The sequence below is a fragment of the Falco biarmicus genome, chromosome 5 (genome assembly GCF_023638135.1).
Source record: "Falco biarmicus isolate bFalBia1 chromosome 5, bFalBia1.pri, whole genome shotgun sequence".
In the NCBI taxonomy this organism is placed as follows: Eukaryota; Metazoa; Chordata; class Aves; order Falconiformes; family Falconidae; genus Falco; species Falco biarmicus.
In genome coordinates, this window is record NC_079292.1 from 52,842,871 (window position 1) to 52,862,412 (window position 19,542).

Below are 19,542 nucleotides of genomic sequence, written 5' to 3' on the forward strand. Positions count from 1 at the left end.
GTCACTCAGCTGGCAACCTTTCCTGACTCAGAAGTGAGAGAGAACTCAGAAATTCAGGATTCATGGAAACTGAAATGTACGGTAATAAAACACTGATGGCAGAAGGCACAGTATTACAGAATAGTGAAACACTTTTTATCACTTGCCTGTGTAGAATGAAATATAGTCTGTGATACGCCAAAAGGCTTCCATGAGCAATTTGAAGTTTTACAGCATATGTATGTCCACGAGATAAAAAGCAGCCTTCCTGTATTGTTTTTTTATTTTTTAAAACCAAACTGTGCCTTGTGTTACTGTGGTCTATTACGTGTTTCTGCAGACAGCATATCCAATGGTCTATCCAATTTCCTTGGAAAGAGAATTTTTATTGAGCATTAATCTTTAATTGGTATCTGAAGCATTCCTCTTCTGGGATGAGGGCTGTTGCCAGTGTGCTGAAAAATGCCATTAAAAATGTCATCTGTCATATTCCTAAATCTTAATCTGAGAAACTGTCACATTCAGATTTCTCAGTCAGCATGAAAACAGTCCATCTCAGCCTCTGCATAGATAAGGTAGGCTCGAGTGGAACATTACATCTTTTTCTGGTCCTTAAGTGTTGCTACATACAAAATACAGATTCCTTGCTAGGTATAACTACATGCTATGAACAGTCAAATGGCTCCAGTTATCCCACTGTGTCCACATTTCAGATTGACTCAGACCTCTTCTTCTGGAAAGTCTGTAAAAGAAAGATTAATGACAAATAAAAAGCTTTAGAAAACACAGACATCTGGAAGTAAAGATATCATAGTGGTGTAAGCCACAGTAGAATAAAACATTTGTTTAATTCAACCTTTAGTCTCTAAAGCCAGTCAATAGGGAAAGAGAGCCAACAATTTAGTGGCACACAACTCTTTATATAAGGTCTGCTGTGCAGTAGAGCCATCCAATTTAGTTTGCAAACTCTCCAAAACAGCAGGTGCAGGGTGTGCTGACCTGTCAGAGCACCCAGTTCCCATGGGCAAATACATGTTGTCACCGACATAATCCTTAAACCTCTTCTGTCTAGCTGATAATCTTCGTCACCTGCATGAGACCCTTCTTGTTCAGCCTTTTGCAGCAGTGCAGAGCCAGAGAGGGGCTGGGAGGAAACCAGCAGCACCGATTCCATAGGGATGGCCCACATCTACTCTCCACTCCTGCCCAACACAAATCCTACAGCATATCTCATCCAGATGTGCAGCTGCTGCACTATGGGAATAGTTGGCATAGATTGTTGCAAAAATTCAATTGCAGATATGCAATAGTGTTAATATAAAAAGTTAATAGTTTTGAATATTGTGATCTATTTTGCTGGTGATGTTTACATTGTGCTGATTTTAATTTCCCACTCAGCAGGTTGAAATATTTTCTTCAAGACTGTCTTTCTCCTTAATGATGTAGGTCTGTTTCTAATTGAAACTGATAGTAAAATAAAGCTACTTTTTCCCTTAATGTCATTTCATGCAGCGCATCAGTATTCTCAAACATCTTTGCCTGTGTAGTAGCATTGTCAATAGGTAATAGAACAGTTACAAGCACAATATTTCTTAGTATGCTGGTTTGTAACCAACACTGCAACATGAGAAGAATCTCCAAATTCATTTACACTGTGTGATCCTTGAGTGAAGAGAGGTTCAGCTCAGTATTTTGTAAAATCTTTCTAAAAATGAAAAGACTTTATCTAGTAGATGACTTGGTGGTAGAAAGTACATTAGAATATCAATAAATCAGACTGATGGATGGAACCTTGTCAGCTACTGAATTTAACTTGTGTTAAAGTTAAATCCAATTTAACTGTGTGCATAGGCAAGGTTTGGGAGACCAACTGTGAATTACCAAATATTGGTCACAATTCTGTAATGCAGTGAGTCACTTCCATTTTCATTCAAGTCAGTATAAGTCAAGAGTATTTAGCTCTTTGCAGAACGAAGTGATAAAAGGAAGGATATTCTATGAGGAAAGAAAATTAACTGTTGTATAATAAACATATAACGAGTTTCAGGGGTTCAAAACTTATGAGTCTTTTCAAGAATACGCAAGACTACCTTGCATCTTCACTTTGATAACCCCTTTGATTAGGACATATTCCTAAAAAAAATAAAGTCTTTATTTACTGTTAGAGAAATAGAAATACTCTTTCCTAATTCCAAGTCAAGAGTGAGAACAGCAACTCTTTTAGCCATTGCTACTGGGTACTATAAGACTATGGATCAAAATATTATGGCCATTCTGTCAGCCTTATATAAAGAAATAGAGAAGTAACTGTGGAGTATGGTGCAATAAATGAACCAAAAAATCTCTTTGCAAGGCATCTTTTACATACGTCCAAGAACCACAACAGAGTCTATTTCTTTTTGAGATGAAGGCTGAGGAACTAGAATTATCCAAGGTTTCCTCTTGCAAAAGGTGTGTCACACAATCAAGCATTTGTATTTGTATGAAATCCTACAGCATTCAGGGAGTCATAAAGCTAATTGCAAACTCGTGATTAATTAAGCTAAACTGTAATGTGTATATTCAGGTTGGGAGGGAGAGAGGGTACAAATATGCAAAAAGAGCAAGGATGCAACAAAACTGCATGGGGGGAATACTGGATAGGCAGCAATTTTCTAGCCTGAAGCTTGCAACAGAAGTTAACGTATTTCCCATGTAAAGCGTAAGAGTGCAATGTAGACATAAAATCTCATTTCCTTTGTTCAAAATCTTCGCATGTGATCTGACAGCTTTCCTCTTGTTAATTTAATAAGAAGGAAAAAAAAATTAGACTATTAATAGCAATTAAACAATTTAGCATCCTAAACAAGTTCTACTTTATCTCAAAGCATGATTTTTTTTTGTTTGAGAATAATATTTCGTTTCAGAATATGACAGAAGCAGCAAGTGGCAAAAAACAAAGTTCAAAATGTATTAGGATGGACTGTAAAAGTTTTGTTATTTTACATTGAGCAATGACAGGTTTCTCAAAAGCATTGAGAAACGCCTAGCAATAAAAGCCAAATATCATGCACACTGAAACAAATGTTTCATATCTTGCACCTCTTGGTCAGCATGTTTTAAACCATGCATTGAGCCAATTTAGTAGAATTTCTGAAAGACTGAAACAACCTCTTCCTGACACTTCATGTACACTGCACATTTCTAGGGTAGCACATGGTTAAGCTATGTCTCAGTGTTTTCCATTTCTTTGAGAAACATTGCTAGAAGGGATGTGATATATATTCATTTTAAATCTCTTTGGTTTTTACTTTTCTGAAAGGACAGTTCTTACCCTCACAGTGAGACTGTGAGACCCAGCCTGCAAGGAATGAGTTGCTTTCCCTTCTAGTGTTAAGCAGTCAGAAATATTCTCTTGGAAGGAAGTCAAAAGTGAAATTGCTAAACAGATAATTTCATGATAAAGCAGGATCTCAGCAGAAATGTTATCACTGTCTTCTCTGCTGAGGAAAAAGTCCTCTTGTACCTCATTACACAAAGACATAGTAAGTAGATTCTCCCCCCCCCCCCCCCAACACTTTTGTTACAGAAGTGCAGCTAAGACTGCTGTAAACTAGAAAATGTAGGGAATACATTTAGACATTATTTTTAAACTTCCTTTTGCTTCATTCCCCTTCTTTCTCTAGCATTTCTATCTGCATGAAAGTCTTCCACCATCTCTTGAGAGCTATTCTTGGGCTTTATCTTTCCAGAAGTGCTTATATCACATGCTAATTGGCTTAATTAACTACAAGTCATAGCTCCAACAAAAGTATTTCCTATCTAGTCAATGTGACCATTAAAAAGAGATTTGCATTACATTTGGAACAGCAGACACTTAGCTTGTGAAAGGGCTAATGAAGCATGTGTTCTGGGCACACAAATCAGGTGCTAGAGGTATAGAAAGCAATACACAATTCCTTTGCAGAAGCAATTTAAAATATTTTAACTAGTGGTTTTCCAATAAAGACTGACATATTCTTTTGTAATGATAAAATAATTAGGAGAAATTGAGAACTTCATCCTCAAGCAATTTGACAATTATAAGAAAACCTGAAGTCTTTATTTGTAGTAATTCACAGAAGGGATTCAACGTTTCAATTTCAAATCAGAAAGATATTCTGTAAATTATGTTTTGAAAACAGAAATTGGAAGGGCAAGTGCAGCATTCGAGTGTTGCTAATGACCTGCAGAGACAAACCTGCACAAACACAGGGCTCTGCTCTTAAATTTAGTAACAATGCAGCACCGCAGGCACCAAAAAAGGTCACAATTTTAAGTGAAATTTAGGACATACATAAGTGCCAATATACAAAAATATAATCCTGTAAATCTCTGCACAGCTGCTAACAGACCTTGCACTTGCTTAAGCTCCATAGGCACTCTTGTTTTCAACACAGACTTACATCAATAACTGTAGCTCTTATTCTTGGCATGTGCATATGTATCTCCTGTTGGCAGGGTTTGGCAGCACTGTCTGTGCCTGGTGCTAGATCTAAATTAGGATTAGAGGGATGGGCTTCAGACCCTCTGCCCTAGGCTCTGGCACTGGTCTGGGAGGCATTCTCAGAGCACATAAGAAATGCCTGCATTCCACACAGCACACAGACGAAGCAGGAAACTTCTTCAGAATACGGCCAGGAGAAAGAAGTGTTTGATTGTCTCCCTCTCCTCTTCTTTTGCCACTGTTTGGTGGTTGCTGCAGCCTCGCAGATATGAGGAAGGCTAGACTGAATTCCCAGAACCCCCTGTGGGACTTAAGCATTCTGGCTACTCACTCACTTTATAAATGGAGACTGCTGCGTCTTCTTCATCTTTTGTCTAACTTTGGAGCTTTGGGGGCTGACCTCCAGAGGTCCCTTCCAGCCTAAATTATTATGCGACTGTATCATCTGCTACTTGAATTTTAAAAGATGGCAGTAGTACTTGCTAATTTTCTGCAAGAAAAACTGCAGACCTATTTTGGGAACTCCAGAATGAATAAGGGGTAAGTATGGATAAAGAATAAGAAAGTAAGGAAAGTAAACCCTGCCTGCACGGTTTTCACACTGGCGAGCTGTAGATGGTTCACTGTGATATGGGTGTATGATCCTGGCATCCCTTAACTTTCTCAGGGCACCCAGACCTCCTAAATTTGCTCACAAGCCAAAAATTTCAGTCCCTAAAACTTAGATGTGACACCAAAGGATTGCCTCTGGGGAAAGGGAACTCCACCTGCTCTGCTACTAGCTAATGCAGCTCAGTTTCTCACAGAGAACCATTATTGAGCAACTTTTTTCCTGATTTTGCAGTGGACAAGTCTGGCAGTGAGCTCTTTCACCCCTGCCCAACTTTGAGCCAAGCAACAAGCCATGAACCAAGTCCCCATGCCCAGAGGTTATGGCTCAGGTTATAAAAGGACTTCTTGAAGTTTCAAAACCTCACCTCTTCCCCAGCTGAACGTAAACTGAAATTCAATAACTGAAAATCATGTTAATGCAGTAGAAAATTTAAAATTATTGTCGAATCTATCTGTAAGCTACCAGCAGAGTGCAACTAGGCCTGAGGCCATGTTTGTATTCATAGGCAGCAATAAGAGGACATAGGTTCAAGCTAAACTCTTAATGAAGCAGCCCAGGAGCAGTGTCTGCGTCAGCTGTCCTGGTTTCAGATGCTGCTCAGGGTGTGAGGGTGCAGTGGGGCCTGGGACTCCTGGGGGCTGCAGGGCAGGGCCTGGCACCAGGCCCCATCCTTCTGCCACAGCCAGGAACAGCCCCAGCCCCAGGCATCAGGCTCTGGTCGGGACAGGGGCCCACGGGTGGCCCTGGCTCAGTGGGCCCATGGCCGGGCCGGGCTGTGGGAGCTGGAGACCGGCCCTGCTGGGGCATCGCTGGGGCAGGGGCTGATGGCCCCGGGGGGCTGCCATGGGGTCCTGGGCCATGGGCGGGGGGGGGGGCAGTGTTGGGGAGGGGGTCAGGACCCTGAGGACCCTGGTGCTCTCAGGACTCTGAGGCAGGGCTGTGGACCATTCCAAATAGGAAAGGATGCATAAGGCCATCTCTTTTGCTTCCTGGCTACAGGCCTGGCAAACCACCTTCCCCCCAGGTCTGAGCTCTCCCTTTTCAGTAGAATGAACAATAAACAGTCATAGTTTGAGGTATCAGGTGGATGCGTCCCATTACAACAGCTGTTGTCTGTTGTAAGTTTATCTCTCATACATATAAACAAATGACCTTCTCTTAATCATCTATGGGAAATCCAAAGGTTTTTGCCCCGAGTCTCACAGCATCTTAGGCTGGGGACTTCAACAGTTTTTCTTAACTCATTACTCTTAGACAGCCACCTCAAACACCGTGCTTTTAATCGCTGCTGCTGAAAGGATCAGATTTTTGCTTGGCCTTCGAGTGGTGTGGCACAGCTGCACCCTCAGCTGCTGGCTCCGGGTGGCTGAGCAGGAACAGCCTCCTCCTTCCATCCCTGCAGGACTCTGGGAGCTACAGGAGACCATGGTGCCTCACAAGGCCTTGCAAGGGGCTGCCCGTGTGCTTCACTGCTTTCGTTCCTGGCTTCTGTTCCTTATACTCAATTTAAATTGGGAGGGTTTAGATCAGTATCTTTGGTACTGTCTGGAATAATACGAAGCTTCTGGTCTTGCTCACATGTTTATTTCTGCCAGCTAAGATGTCTTGTGTGGATCCCTAATAGTAAGCAGAATTTTGCTGGAGGTGTGAACTGTCAGTTCTGTCAGTCCTTACATCTGTATACCTTTCAGAAATATGTTATCTCCTGGAAAGCATCCTTAAACTCTTCCTGAGTATTTTGTTTTGCTAAACAGTGCATCTTCTCAAGAAGATGACTTAAAAAAAGGAAAAAAATATTCCCTCCCCCAGAAATTGTGAAGTTTCCAAGTTATTTTTACCTACATACTTAGGTTTTTTTCCTTTCTTAATAGGGGAAAGATCACTCCTGTAAAACCCTGAATCTAATATTTATCTTCCACTAACTGTGGCTTTCCTTTCAGTGATAATATCATGGTTTCTGGCAGCACACAGGCTTGTGCACCTGCGTCCAACTGAAAATGAATAAATGTTTCATTTGCTTTTGGATGGTTGTTAATTCATCTTATGTTGCAATAGTGTCCAAAAATTCCTGTTTCTTCATTCTCTCTTCAGACTCTCCTGGCACCAGTAAACTCTTAGAAAGTGATGTAATTACTTACAGTTTTTGCATTTTCTTCTGAAGGCCAGGCATTGCGTTGTTTATTACAATGCATGGAACCGTTTCGTGTACGCTGATTTTCATCTCCACATGCTTTCCTTATTTCCTTATTGCAGTAATTCATCTTCTTTTGCATCTTCCATGTCAAAATTGTCTTCACTTCTTCGAAGTAACAATCTAAGTACATTTTTATAGAGTTGAAAATGGATCTCCTATTAATTACTGTCTTCTAATTTAGATTTCAAACATCATTTGCTATTCAGAAACTTAGCCTCCAAGATTTCAGGTGTTTCAACCCTCTGTAAGTCAGAAAGTTTTGTACCTTCTCTTTTTATTCTGTGGTTAAGAACACCTCTCTCTCATTTAATATAACATGAAATAGAGTATTCCTCCATTTCTGTGAGAGCTTCAGAGCCTGCATTCTCTGTCCTGGTGTTTATGAAGACAATCGAGTTTTGCTCAAAGTACTCCACTTCTCTCTAGGATTCCAGGCATTTTTAAATCATTTTGTTTATTATTAAGCATATTTTTTTTTTAGTTTGCTTCCCTCCCAGCATCCTGCATTGATTAGGGGTATTGTAAATATCAAAGTGCTTGACAAATGTCTGGTTTAGGAATATCCCAGTCATTAACACTTGATTGATGCATTTCCAGATCACCCAGTAATAATAAATTTTTGGTCCAGATCAGGTGTGGTCATGCAAACACTATTTCATAAAATTAAGAGCATGCAACATGGTGTTAATGCTGTCTTTACACTGCGGGATTTTTGATCTTGCACTGTAGGGTTAAACCTGACTTTAAAGTGTAGTCAGAGCATGACCTCAGCACCTGAGTTGTAAGCTAACAGCACGGTGTAATGTGAGCCGCAGCAGAACACAATGCACTCCCTGTGGCTTTTGCAAGGGCATCTGAAGTGTGCTACTCCCCAATAGCTTAGGTGAGTTACACAAAGGAACCATGGTCAAAGATGAAGATGTGTAATAGTAGAGTTTTGTCCATACATAATGATACAGGACTTCTTGATACTAATTTTAACCCTTTTAAAAATGTTTGCACTTTCTACTATTTGACATTAGTCTGTCAATTTTTTCCCTGCCTGCATGTTTCAGAGTCCAGAACTGCATATTGCAATAGCTTTTGGTCTCAATGCCAATTTAAATATACATTTAATTAATATCAGTATATATTTAAATTGACTTTCAAACCCAAATAATTAAAATGGTCTTTGTATATTACTGATTTACTCTGTCCTGTGAGGTATGCCTTTAACTAACATTGTAGTTTTAATCCATGAATTCACTGCTGTAGATGGGGAGAAGGTTGCATATTAAAAAAAGAATATTTTACCTCAGAAATCCTGTCATGAAAAGGTGAACACAATTGTTCTCAAAGTGAGCAAGCTGACATGCAAGAGGAGAGCCTCTCTTTCCACTTTGTCTCTTCTGCAGAACACAGTTTATTTGTCTTCATTCTCTCATTTACAAAATAGGTGTGGAGATGTATTTGAATATGTTTAGGGTCAGAAACTGGGAAGAAACACCTATGAACATATTCTTTATGTGACTATGAATTCTAGTAGTAACCTTATTTCATAATTTGCAAACATTCTCAGTGGTTGACTAAACAATTAGTAAGATTTGAAACCTGACATTGTGGAAATTGCCATTTCCAGCTTTGACAAGGAAAGTAAAACTTTTGGAAGGTGATACACTGGGATACAGGCATAAAAACATGGGTCTGGAAAGGCTCTCAAGGTCATCATTTAGCTTATTTGTTTCTAGTGGATGAAGGTCACCTATTAGACTGATTATCAAGATTTCCAAGAGTTGTATTGGCTCTGTGCCAACTTATCACCTTCTGTGCCATCATGTTTGCATAAAAGCATCCTAATGCAGTGAAGCCTGAGTTCCCTTGGATGCATAGGCAATGAATTCAGTTCAGGGACTAAGGATGAAGGGGTGGTAGTCTCATGAGTGGATATAAAGTGGCAAGCAGGATGCAGAAACAATGCTGAACTGGGATAAGCTGAAGTGCACACTCATCCTATATTAATGCTCATCTTCCCACCAACTTCATGCTCATTACTATATTTGTTGAAAGGCTGTATGCTGTGAGTTAGTGTGGACATGGCTGGAAGACAAACTTATAAAATATGGGATGGGAAGTGTGGAACCCTGTGCCTTTGGAGCCAGATTGTAAATACAGACATGGGAGGCCTAGGGGTTAGGATAGAAAAAATCTGAATACATATGATGATCAATGATCTACTGCACACATCACTATAAAAACAATTATTTACATCCCTTGTTAGATGGTCCTGTAACATCTCCCTCACTCTCAGAGGAAAGCTCTTCAGATTTTCTCTGAACCTTCACAAGTATTCTGCCTGGATTTGGTGGAGAGAATTTGTGGATTTTCAACAGGAAACTTTCAGTTGTGAACTAAATCCATGTGCAAATGCTAAAATTTATATTCTGTGGGGAGCTAAATGGATTTCCAAGGTCTGCAAGCTTAGAAGACTGGAAAATTGCCAGAAACCTGGCAAGGTGATGTTGTCATCATTCTGCAATTACTGTGGTATAACATAAGCTAAGTTTTCTTGAGGGGAAAACAATCCATACTGAGCTTGTACAATAAGCCTCTGTCAAGCACTTCCATTTTTGAGAAGCAACAGTTTAGACAGTGCTTTGAACTGGAGTAAGTCATGGGGTTAACAGAGGGCTCCGTGGAACATGAGACCATAGTTGAACAAATTCCAGTGGACCAAGAGCAACCTCTAGTTCAACACTTTGAATTCATAGTTTTCCTTTTCAGTAATACTTTTAAGGTCCAGGTAGGACTTTAAAAATACATAATAATACACATACATAGGCACAAATGTGAAGTCTGAAAGAAGGGAAACCTAGCAGACAGAATCTAAACTTCTTTTCTTGGCATATGTAAGGATTTTACTTCTAAGATAAGTGTAACATTCCTTAGTTAATGTGTGGTGGTGACTTTAAAAGTTGATGCCTTGAAGGCTTGATACTCTGACATTCAGAATTTGTTTTATATGGTGAAAAAGATATTGTGCCAATGGGTTGATTTTCTAGATTTTTATGCTTATTACTACAATAAAAGAAGCATTTGTATTAAATATATATATATATATATTCTTAATTTAACTTCCTGGGAAAAAAGTATGAGAACTAGACTAGAAGGCTGATATTTGTAATAGAAAATGTACTGGTGTTCTTGCTACATGCCATATAAAAGGAATTAAGATCAGGAAAATTCCTTATATTTTCCACTGACTAAAGGAGATTTTATTTATAGGTCACACTGAGAAGAACTATGTCCTCATCAATTAACTTTTTCCTTTGGCTGCACAAAAAATCCTAGACTGGTAGGAATACAGGTAGGAATGCTAATTATTTGGCTGGTGATCAATTATTATCCTAACAAGGGGAAATCTGAAAATATTTCAAGAAAACTAAGAAATTCTTGAAGAAGAACATGCACACAAAACTACATTAAATTAACATCTTTCATAAGGTTCAGAAAATCTCCTTTCAGTAGTTATCTAACTTCAGGAAGAACCTCAGCTAAGGAATTCAACCACTTCTCTCTATTTCCTCAAAAATTACAAAAATCTTTGTAACTAGTCAAAACTTTGAAACTAACTTGCATCCTTCATGTATCCTTGGTGGAAGTGGTTATAAGACAATTACCACAAACATTTTTGTCTACAAGTTGCTAACATGCAACACTTCATCCATCAGGAAAATAAAGGTGAGGCGACTTTCCTGGTGCACGGAAGTTGTTTAGGAGAAGATAGAGCCATAGACCTTACAAACTCCAACCTTTTCTTCCTCTGTCAGTGTTTTCTGCATTAAGATACAGCATTATGAAATCACGTTTGGAAGGTTTCCTTGAAACACCAGTACTTGGAGTCAAGCAATTAGAAAATATCTTCTACTTTTTTAAAAAGTATTACCCTACTTAAGCAGTCACTGAGGTGAACCATGCCATCAAGAGAGCAGAAGGTACATTAAAATAAACAATGCTGACTTCTGAATGCCTGATAGAAAGAGAGGACAGGATAAAGCAACCTTTGCTCAGATGTAAGTAGGAACAATTCCTCTGTAGATGTTCCACACTGTTAGTGCAGGAGGGCAACTTTCTCATGCCCAATAAGTAGAAAAAAGTGTGTTCAGACACTAGCCCTGGATTTGTCACAGGAGTTATAAGGAAAAACAGCAGACAGAAAATACAGTCTAAGAAAACCCAACAAGAATTTTCAATACTGCTCCTTCTCTGAACATTCCAGTATTAAAATAGGCTTGCATAAGGGAATGGGAAATGGGAACAAAACAGCTCTTGGGGTTACTATGTAATGACTTTTAGATTCATATTAATGATTGATATAATGGATTGAAATTGAGAAGATATTCCTTGCATGGCAGTATTACCTCATCTCATATTCAATAGAGAGCAGTGGGAATGTTTACTAAAGAAAATACAAAAAGACAAGGTGACTTTCTTTTCCAGAAATGAAAAAATGAAATTGAAGATTAAAATAGAGAAACATGGGAAAACTTAATGGAAACATTACTATGGCTTTGCCTAAACTGCAAATTTCATCAAATCCTGACATATTTGTAAAAACTGTGAAATATACATCTAGACACAGTAGAATCAATGACAGAAATTCATTACTTTGTGCTATTCAAATCACCACACCGCAAGGTATATGTTTATACACCATGACAGTACAAGCACAATAAATTTTGTAAATCAAATAGAATCAGAGAATCAGAGAATCATTTAGGTTGGAAAAAACCTTTAAGTTCATTGAGCCCAACCGCAAACCTAACACTGCCAAGTCCACCGCTAAACCATGTCCCTAAAATGCACAGTTATATTCAAGCAGATCTGAGTCAAACATGTTGCCTTGTATCGTTAACGCCCACTGAGCTGGCTTAGAATTTTCCTATTAGAGATAATTATTTATAAAACTTTGTGTGTGTTGAGCATACAATGTGTAAAAATAGATACACTAACTGGAAACAAATCTCCTTTCCGTTCCGCTCAATTATTTTGGTTTACATTTGCTGTGTTCCAAATGGTCAACATCTTTTTTTCATTAATTAATTAAATTGGTCTTGCTTTTGTTTTCTGTTCTGGTTTAACAAAGTTTAAAAAGTTTCCATTGTTGCCGTTGCTGTGTTTCCAAAACATCCTGTGGTATGTCCGATTCACTATATATTTGGCTATTTTTCATGCGCTTGCTTTGAATGTTCAGTCTGCATATCGTGCAGTGTTCTTTCTGGCATCAAATCTCTGAATTTCCTTCCTAGACTTGGTTCATGGCATACTAATTTGATCATTATATGAATATAAATATTAAATGTGTATATCATGCATACCAAATTTATCTTGCAGAGAAGTCTGGGATAAATATGTTTCAGAAATGTTTACTTTAACTATCCATTTGATTTTTAAAACATATTTATTTGGCTTTGTTTGTGCCTATTTTCTGTATATGTTCCATAAATACTTTCATAGAAGATCTTCATTAAATAAGTAATTACAAGTGCTAATTTTGATCAGATGCCCTAATAGGTGCCAGAAATATCATTCATAATTTATATTCCATCATTAATCCCCTCCTTCAATTTACCATTCTTGCTGTTTTAGCTCATGATCCTCTAAGATATTCCCCACCTATTTTTACTACAATGAAGTGCCTCATGACCTAAACAGGACTAGAGTAGTGAGCCTAAGCAGATGAACCAATGTCTGTAGAAACAGATCTTGCTTTGCTGCAGAAATTACCCAGTCAGAAAACAAAGCAATGAAAGATGTAAATAATAATTCTACCATTTGTGAACCATCTGCAGGCCAACAGTTATTCCCTGAAGATATTAATGTATATTTCAAGGCAACAAATATGAGAGATAAATATGATCTGCAAGTACGAGTCATGTCTAGGGGAATTCAGCAGCAAGTAATGAGACAGAATCAAGCAGGTATCTTGCAGGTTGATTTTTAGGTTTAAATTACATATAGATAGTTCATGTATTTTACACTCAGGAGCAGAATTCACATAAGTATTCACTAAGTAAAAAGTCTCAATCAAAAAGAATCAATTAATGTCACATCTTTCTGTTCTTCTGTGTAGCACATACACACTCAATGAAAAATACTCTTTTTACAAAGAAAGATTACATTCAGTCCAGAAAATGGAAATGCTTTGTAGTATTCTTTTGGTAGTGTTTACTGAAGCATGCTTGTTTTGTTATGGGAAGTAATTTATTACCTGTGTGCATTTTGGGGCATTTTCTTAGCAACAAATTGCAGAGGTAAAAAACCCTGGCATTTTAAGACCACAGACAAATACAGATTTTTTCGGGAACTGAATGTAAACACTTCTAAGATCACTTTCAACAGAAGATACATTGATTATACACAAAAAGAATGAAAGAGAACTTTAAAATATTAATAGGGCTGTAGCTAACTTTCATAACAAACATTAGGGATTTCAGGTTTTCATTGATGAGTTGTGTCTTAGATAAAAATACCTGTCTAGAACAATTTGCCTTGTTTTGGGGAGTGCAGACCACTGGAGTACATGTTGCTTAGTACGTCACTGTTTTGTTTTCATAAGCCATTCAGACTGAAGGAAGTGACTGCATGTTGTCATTGGAACTTTGTAAGTCTAAAACTGTTTGTAATAGGCACAGACATTCTCATCATCTACAAAACACAGTCCGGTTTTCTTCTTTATATGAAAACTTATTTAGATTACTTGAAAATATATGTTGCAAACTTTTACTTCAATGGTAAAATGGTACTTCTCTTTAACACTCCATTATTACACAACTGAAGAAAACAAACCAGCAAGAACAGGTGAAAAAGTCCATAGAATTTAAATATTAAAGATAAAAATTACATTTCTGACACAAAAGGATAGTTTCCCTGAGGAGATGTTTCAAGACTGAAGGTCAATTTTTGAAAAGCACTTTAAAGAACATTTCATTTTGAAGAGGACTGTCAGAATGCAAATGTAGTGATAATGTAGGTAGTGTACATTCAAGGTGCTTTTCTGCCAACAAAGGGGGATGTTTATGATTTATCACACATAATAATCCTCACCTGTCTGAACAAAAATTGGGTTGGTGGGGTTTTTTTTGTTGTTGTTGTTCATTTTAATAATGTCCTCTAGGCAACCTGGGAATGAAAATATGCATTGCAATGTTCAATGGCAAGCCTGTGAATACCTGCTCAAGGGAAGCACTCTAGTTCAATAAAAAAAACGTTCAGAACAACCTGGAATAGTACACCCCACCATGTTGTAAAGCACTGTGTCACTTCTCCTCGAAGAGAAAGTAAGTCCTGCAACAATATTCTTGGGAAGGAAAAAGACAATTAGGGAAAATGAAAATCATCCGTTCTTTGCAGTGAAAACTTAGCAGATTTTAGACAGTATTCTGATTTCACTCCTAGAAGAGGTCACATAGTTTTGATAATACATGATACATGTTCCTTTCCAGAAAACATCACTGTATTTTGCATACTGAGCTCTGGCTGTCACTGCTGATACACAGTAGTGCTCACATCCTTCCCCAGTCTTTCATGAAGGCACAAGAACAAAGTAGAATAAATATGAAGGAAGCAAGAAGAGGAGAATAAATGAGAAGTCATTTCCAAAATGAAAACTGGAATTAAGATTTCTCAGACCCTTATTTTTAGATGGATACACTGAAACATGTATATTCAGTCTGAATTCCACCCACTTATTCCAAGAACAGGATTGTTTTCTGATATAACACTTTGTTTTACTTCTAGTGATAGAAAATAGATCTGATACTCTGATCTGGAAAGTGTTCTAATTGAAGGTATTTGAGTAAGACAAGGAGCCTTTACATCACCAGATTTTTTGATTATGCTGTAATTGTGTTTCTGTCTACAGTGTTTAACTATTCTTTCACCAGCTGGACCCAATCCCTTGCATGCATAAAAAGAAAATACAGAAAAAAATATTAGCAGGTGAGTATGTGAGGGCCTCAGTCTTCAGGATCTTAACAACTGCATGCCAACACTTTCCTGGAGCTGATACACACAAAACCAAAAACATCCTTGGCATGATCTGAGGACAGGTGTAGCCTGGAGAAGTTCACTGTAGAAGAGAATAGTTCCCTAATTGACTAAGCACTCCACTGCATTAATAAGGCTACTCACTGCAATGACTGAATATGTCAGGTACAAACCAGGCTGACTTCCACAACTGGAATTAGCCAGTATTTGGTGGCAGCATGTCCCTGGCACTAATTTCATGAAACAGCTCTACAGGAGCCGTGCTTGACCTGCTCATCAGCTACAAGCGTCGTGCAAGCTGTTCATTGCTACCCTTAGATGGTAAGAGAAAACTCTTAACCCAAAGTGCTTGAAGGCGTAGCAAAAGCAGTGGGGGGCAGAACAGAAATAATAACGTTCTCCCTTATATATTCCTCTAGACCACACTCCTGTCTCAAACTCTGACTTGATCCTCAGAGGATACACCTGCTCCTCCCCTGAACTATGCAGAAGTACAGCCATATCAGGGCATCACTTCACCACAGTCAACTGGCGATGTTGCAAAGCATAGAATTAATTTGGGGTAATACCACACTAACAGGCTGATGTGGCCTCTAGGACATAATGTAATAACATTGGTTTTACATGGTGAAAAGCAGATCTGTCTTTCCTTTCCTGAACTGGAGAATCAGAATGTAAAGCTGGTCTCAAATCTTAACTGACTAAAAAGCAGTGAATTAAGTTGCCATTAACTTCTGATGAAAAACTGGTAAAGAAACTAAGTGCTTACTGTAAACTGTAATCTTCTCTTGCATGTATTCAGATTTGTTTTGGCAGCTGTTTTAATGGAGAAACACTACATTATTTACCATACCACAACACTCCTATTTCATTCAATAAAACTGTAAAACACTAATGCATAAAAACACGAATGTTCCTAGATTTGCCTTTCCAGAAACTTAGGTACAGTCTGCCAAGGAAAAATAAATTAGCAACATATGAAACTGCAATATTTCAATAATAAACAAGAAGTGAATGAATAATTGTGACACATTAGACAATTAATTAATGTCATCTTAAAGCTAAATGCTAAATCATAACAAACAGCAAAATTTAAAAAAATATGATTCTCACTGACATAACTAAGTAATAACTAAGTTATTAATTACCATTAACACATAGTTCATGATAAGGGATGCACTGCCTGCAAAGTGCTGACTCAGGTGGCTAATTAGGGAAACATACCATTTATATAAATTCAGTTCTTTGTTTTACAGTGTTCTATAAAATTTCTGCACAGAGGAAGGGAAAGAAGAGAAATACAGTTTTATAGTGAAATCTTGCTATGAAGATATTCTGTTAGAGTATTGTAACAAATGTTGCTTTTTGAAGAATTAAGGTTAAATCTTGCTTTCCTTATTCATATAAACAGTTATAATAGAGTTCACGGGAACTTTACCATTGGCTTCAGTGACACTTGAGTTCTTCTTAGGAACAGTAAGTGCCATTTAACTCTGTATTACTGTAATCAGTGCTCTCATTGTTAAAGGACCAGTGAGCGGAGAAAAGAAAATCCTGAGAGTTTTAATGCATTAAAATAATGTTAACTGAAATAAAAAATAATAATTAAAAAAAACCAACACAAAAAGCCATTTGAACCTTCTCTTACTGTCAGGAAGAGATGAAACAGTGTTCACAATCATTTCTATACTGTTCAATATGTATAGATAAAGGACTCTTTGCCTTCACAAATGTAAATTTGGAACTGTCTTTGTACAAAAGATATTTGATCATCCACACTGTTTGTCTTCATGCTTTTGTATCCAAGCCTGCTCCCATGGAAATCAATGGAAAGCTGCCAGTGACTCAGATGAAGACGACCCAGATCTTCACTACATAACTGTATGTAACATTGTTTCGTATTAATATCTGTTAATGTTTTATCTATTGACTTTTTGTATAAACTGAATGCTTGGATTTGTCCTTTTCTATATAGACAAATTACAATTATTCAAAGGATGTGCATATCTTTTGAAAAGTGATTATTTCGATTTCAATGCTATTTAAATGTCTGATTTAGGAAATTAAATTTTCTCCATAAGTCATTATTTCAATAACTCATGTTTAGATGGATGGCATTAAACTTGATTCAAGTGATTAACTAGTGCAAATGGAATAGTTATCAAAAAAATCACCTCTTAACGCTTATTACATTTTCTCTCAAATCTGCAGCACTGTGGATAAGCACAGAAACAAAGTAGCACTTCTCAGAAACAAAGTAGCACTTCTCAATGTGTTTTGTTTGAATACCTTCCTTTTGTAAATAAACTCAATCTAATCTTATTAAAAAAAAAAAAAAGTTCAGCATCACTACAGAACTGTGATTTTAGAAAGAAGTGTGACTTTTAAAAAAAGTAAATGAGCACTTCTCTAAAGCCCTTGTTGGGCAGACTTTGTTTTACTTAAAAGAAGAATATGACTAGGAGTAATCTTAATTATATGCATTTTTATCGCATGACTCTATACCATTATTCCTGTTCCCAAATTAAAACTAAAATTTCTGGGAAAGTAAGGGTTTCAAATTTTTTTATTTGCTTTTTAAAAAAATTCTTAATCATAAACAGCAGAGCAACAATTTTGCTGAAATCACCCTTATAACTCTTGTTAGCTAATAATAACCTACCAATAAATAATGAAGACCTTACAATTGATAAAACTTGGTTTATATGCTGTCCATTGAGTATTTTGTGAGTTGTGTTCTTTGAATTGATACCCATGCCTTAGAGTATAAAAAGGTTAGCAAACAGCACATTTATCCAAGTAATGTACAGCTCATTCTACACTTTTTAACATCTGTGTGTCCTCTTGATGACTTCAGCCTTTCTAAGACTAACAAGTGAGTTTAGGATTTATAGTTGAGAAACAGCATGGCTACTTCTGCTGTCAGTCTTTATTCATTACTCTAATAATAGGAGGTGTAATAAACAACACAGATTTACAACTGTACATTTTAATTATTGTTTCTGAAGGTTTACATAATCAGGAGAGGTGATCACTGCTCCTTCTTATTTAGAATTTTCTCTTTTGGTGCCAGACACTACAGAGTTATTCAGTAAGCTGACAGCTTTGCTCTTTTCATCAGTGATTCATGAAAGAGTTGACAGTTGGTGTGTTAAAGCAATCTGAGCTTCAGTCTAGCAATCTGATTTGTTGGCTCAGTAGATTTACTGCATCTGCATCTTGATTTTCTTGATAAATTCCATGTGAAACCCAATACTAGCTGCCCTGACAACATCTTCATCTACATGAATAAATTCATATTGGTCCAGCTGCAAGGAGAAAGAGATTACATAAACCTGAAAATTTCGTAATGAAAAGTTAAAAGCTTGCACAGGTTTCACATGCAGAATTTTTTAATCCAGAGATAAACTATAGTTAAATTTAAAAGTGATATTTTGCTTTTGGACAGTCTTTGTTAATTTTAAACAAAGATATTAAAAAACTGTACCTTGTTAGCATGTGTTACATACAAGAGGAAATGGGAACTCCTTTCTTACTGAACATAGCCACTATGACTGCAATTGTGAAAGACTGAAAAGAGATATTTTATTGATAATGTATTATTAAAAAAAAAACAAGCACCACCACCCCCCCCTAAACAAAACAAACAAACAAAAAACCCCAAGCACCATAGACCAAAACTATGGATTATACAACAGCTACAGCTTGATTTCCTGGGGTGAACAGAGTATCAGATGTTGCCCTACATTTTTTTTTAGCTAATTCCTAGATTGTTAAGCAAGTTTAAAATCTGAATCTCCTGTTTGCTTGCTGAAAGTTCATGTTTTCCTGTATTTTCATTGAGTAATTACATTTTTTCCTACAGTTTATAAAGAATAATAATATACTTTACAGTAACTGCAAATCTTTGAGATATTTTGCCCATATAATCTTGCCTGTGTGCTTTGTATTTGAGTTTAACAGGGTGCCTTATGATGTAGCCTGTACATACGCTGTGCTTTACTACCCAAGTGCACACTTATGCAGTACAATTTCAATTTCTTCTAAATTTCATTAGTAATATAGAAACCATTTTCTGATTTCCTCCGAATCCACACTTCTGAGGAAATGATAGTATGTAGTAGGATTCCACTTGGATAAAACAACTTAGAATTACTGTAAAATCAATAAATAAATACATCTAGAAGAAGCTCCCACTCATAGCAATTAGTTGAAGTCATGACCTGTAGCAATTAGTTGAAGTCATGACCTTTTTTGATGAATAAC

At 37.2% G+C, this 19,542-nt stretch overlaps 1 protein-coding gene across 1 annotated transcript in view; it reads right to left on the reverse strand.

The window, feature by feature from the left end:
* Positions 1-258: 258 nt before the first annotated feature.
* METTL25 (methyltransferase like 25) overlaps positions 259-19,542 on the reverse strand; it is an 89,702-nt gene continuing 70,418 nt past the window's right edge. Inside the window, exon 10 of the mRNA XM_056338986.1 lies at positions 259-721. Within this exon, the coding sequence (XP_056194961.1) occupies positions 689-721 (33 nt within the window). The 3' untranslated portion in view covers positions 259-688. The remainder of the gene's footprint in view (positions 722-19,542) is intronic.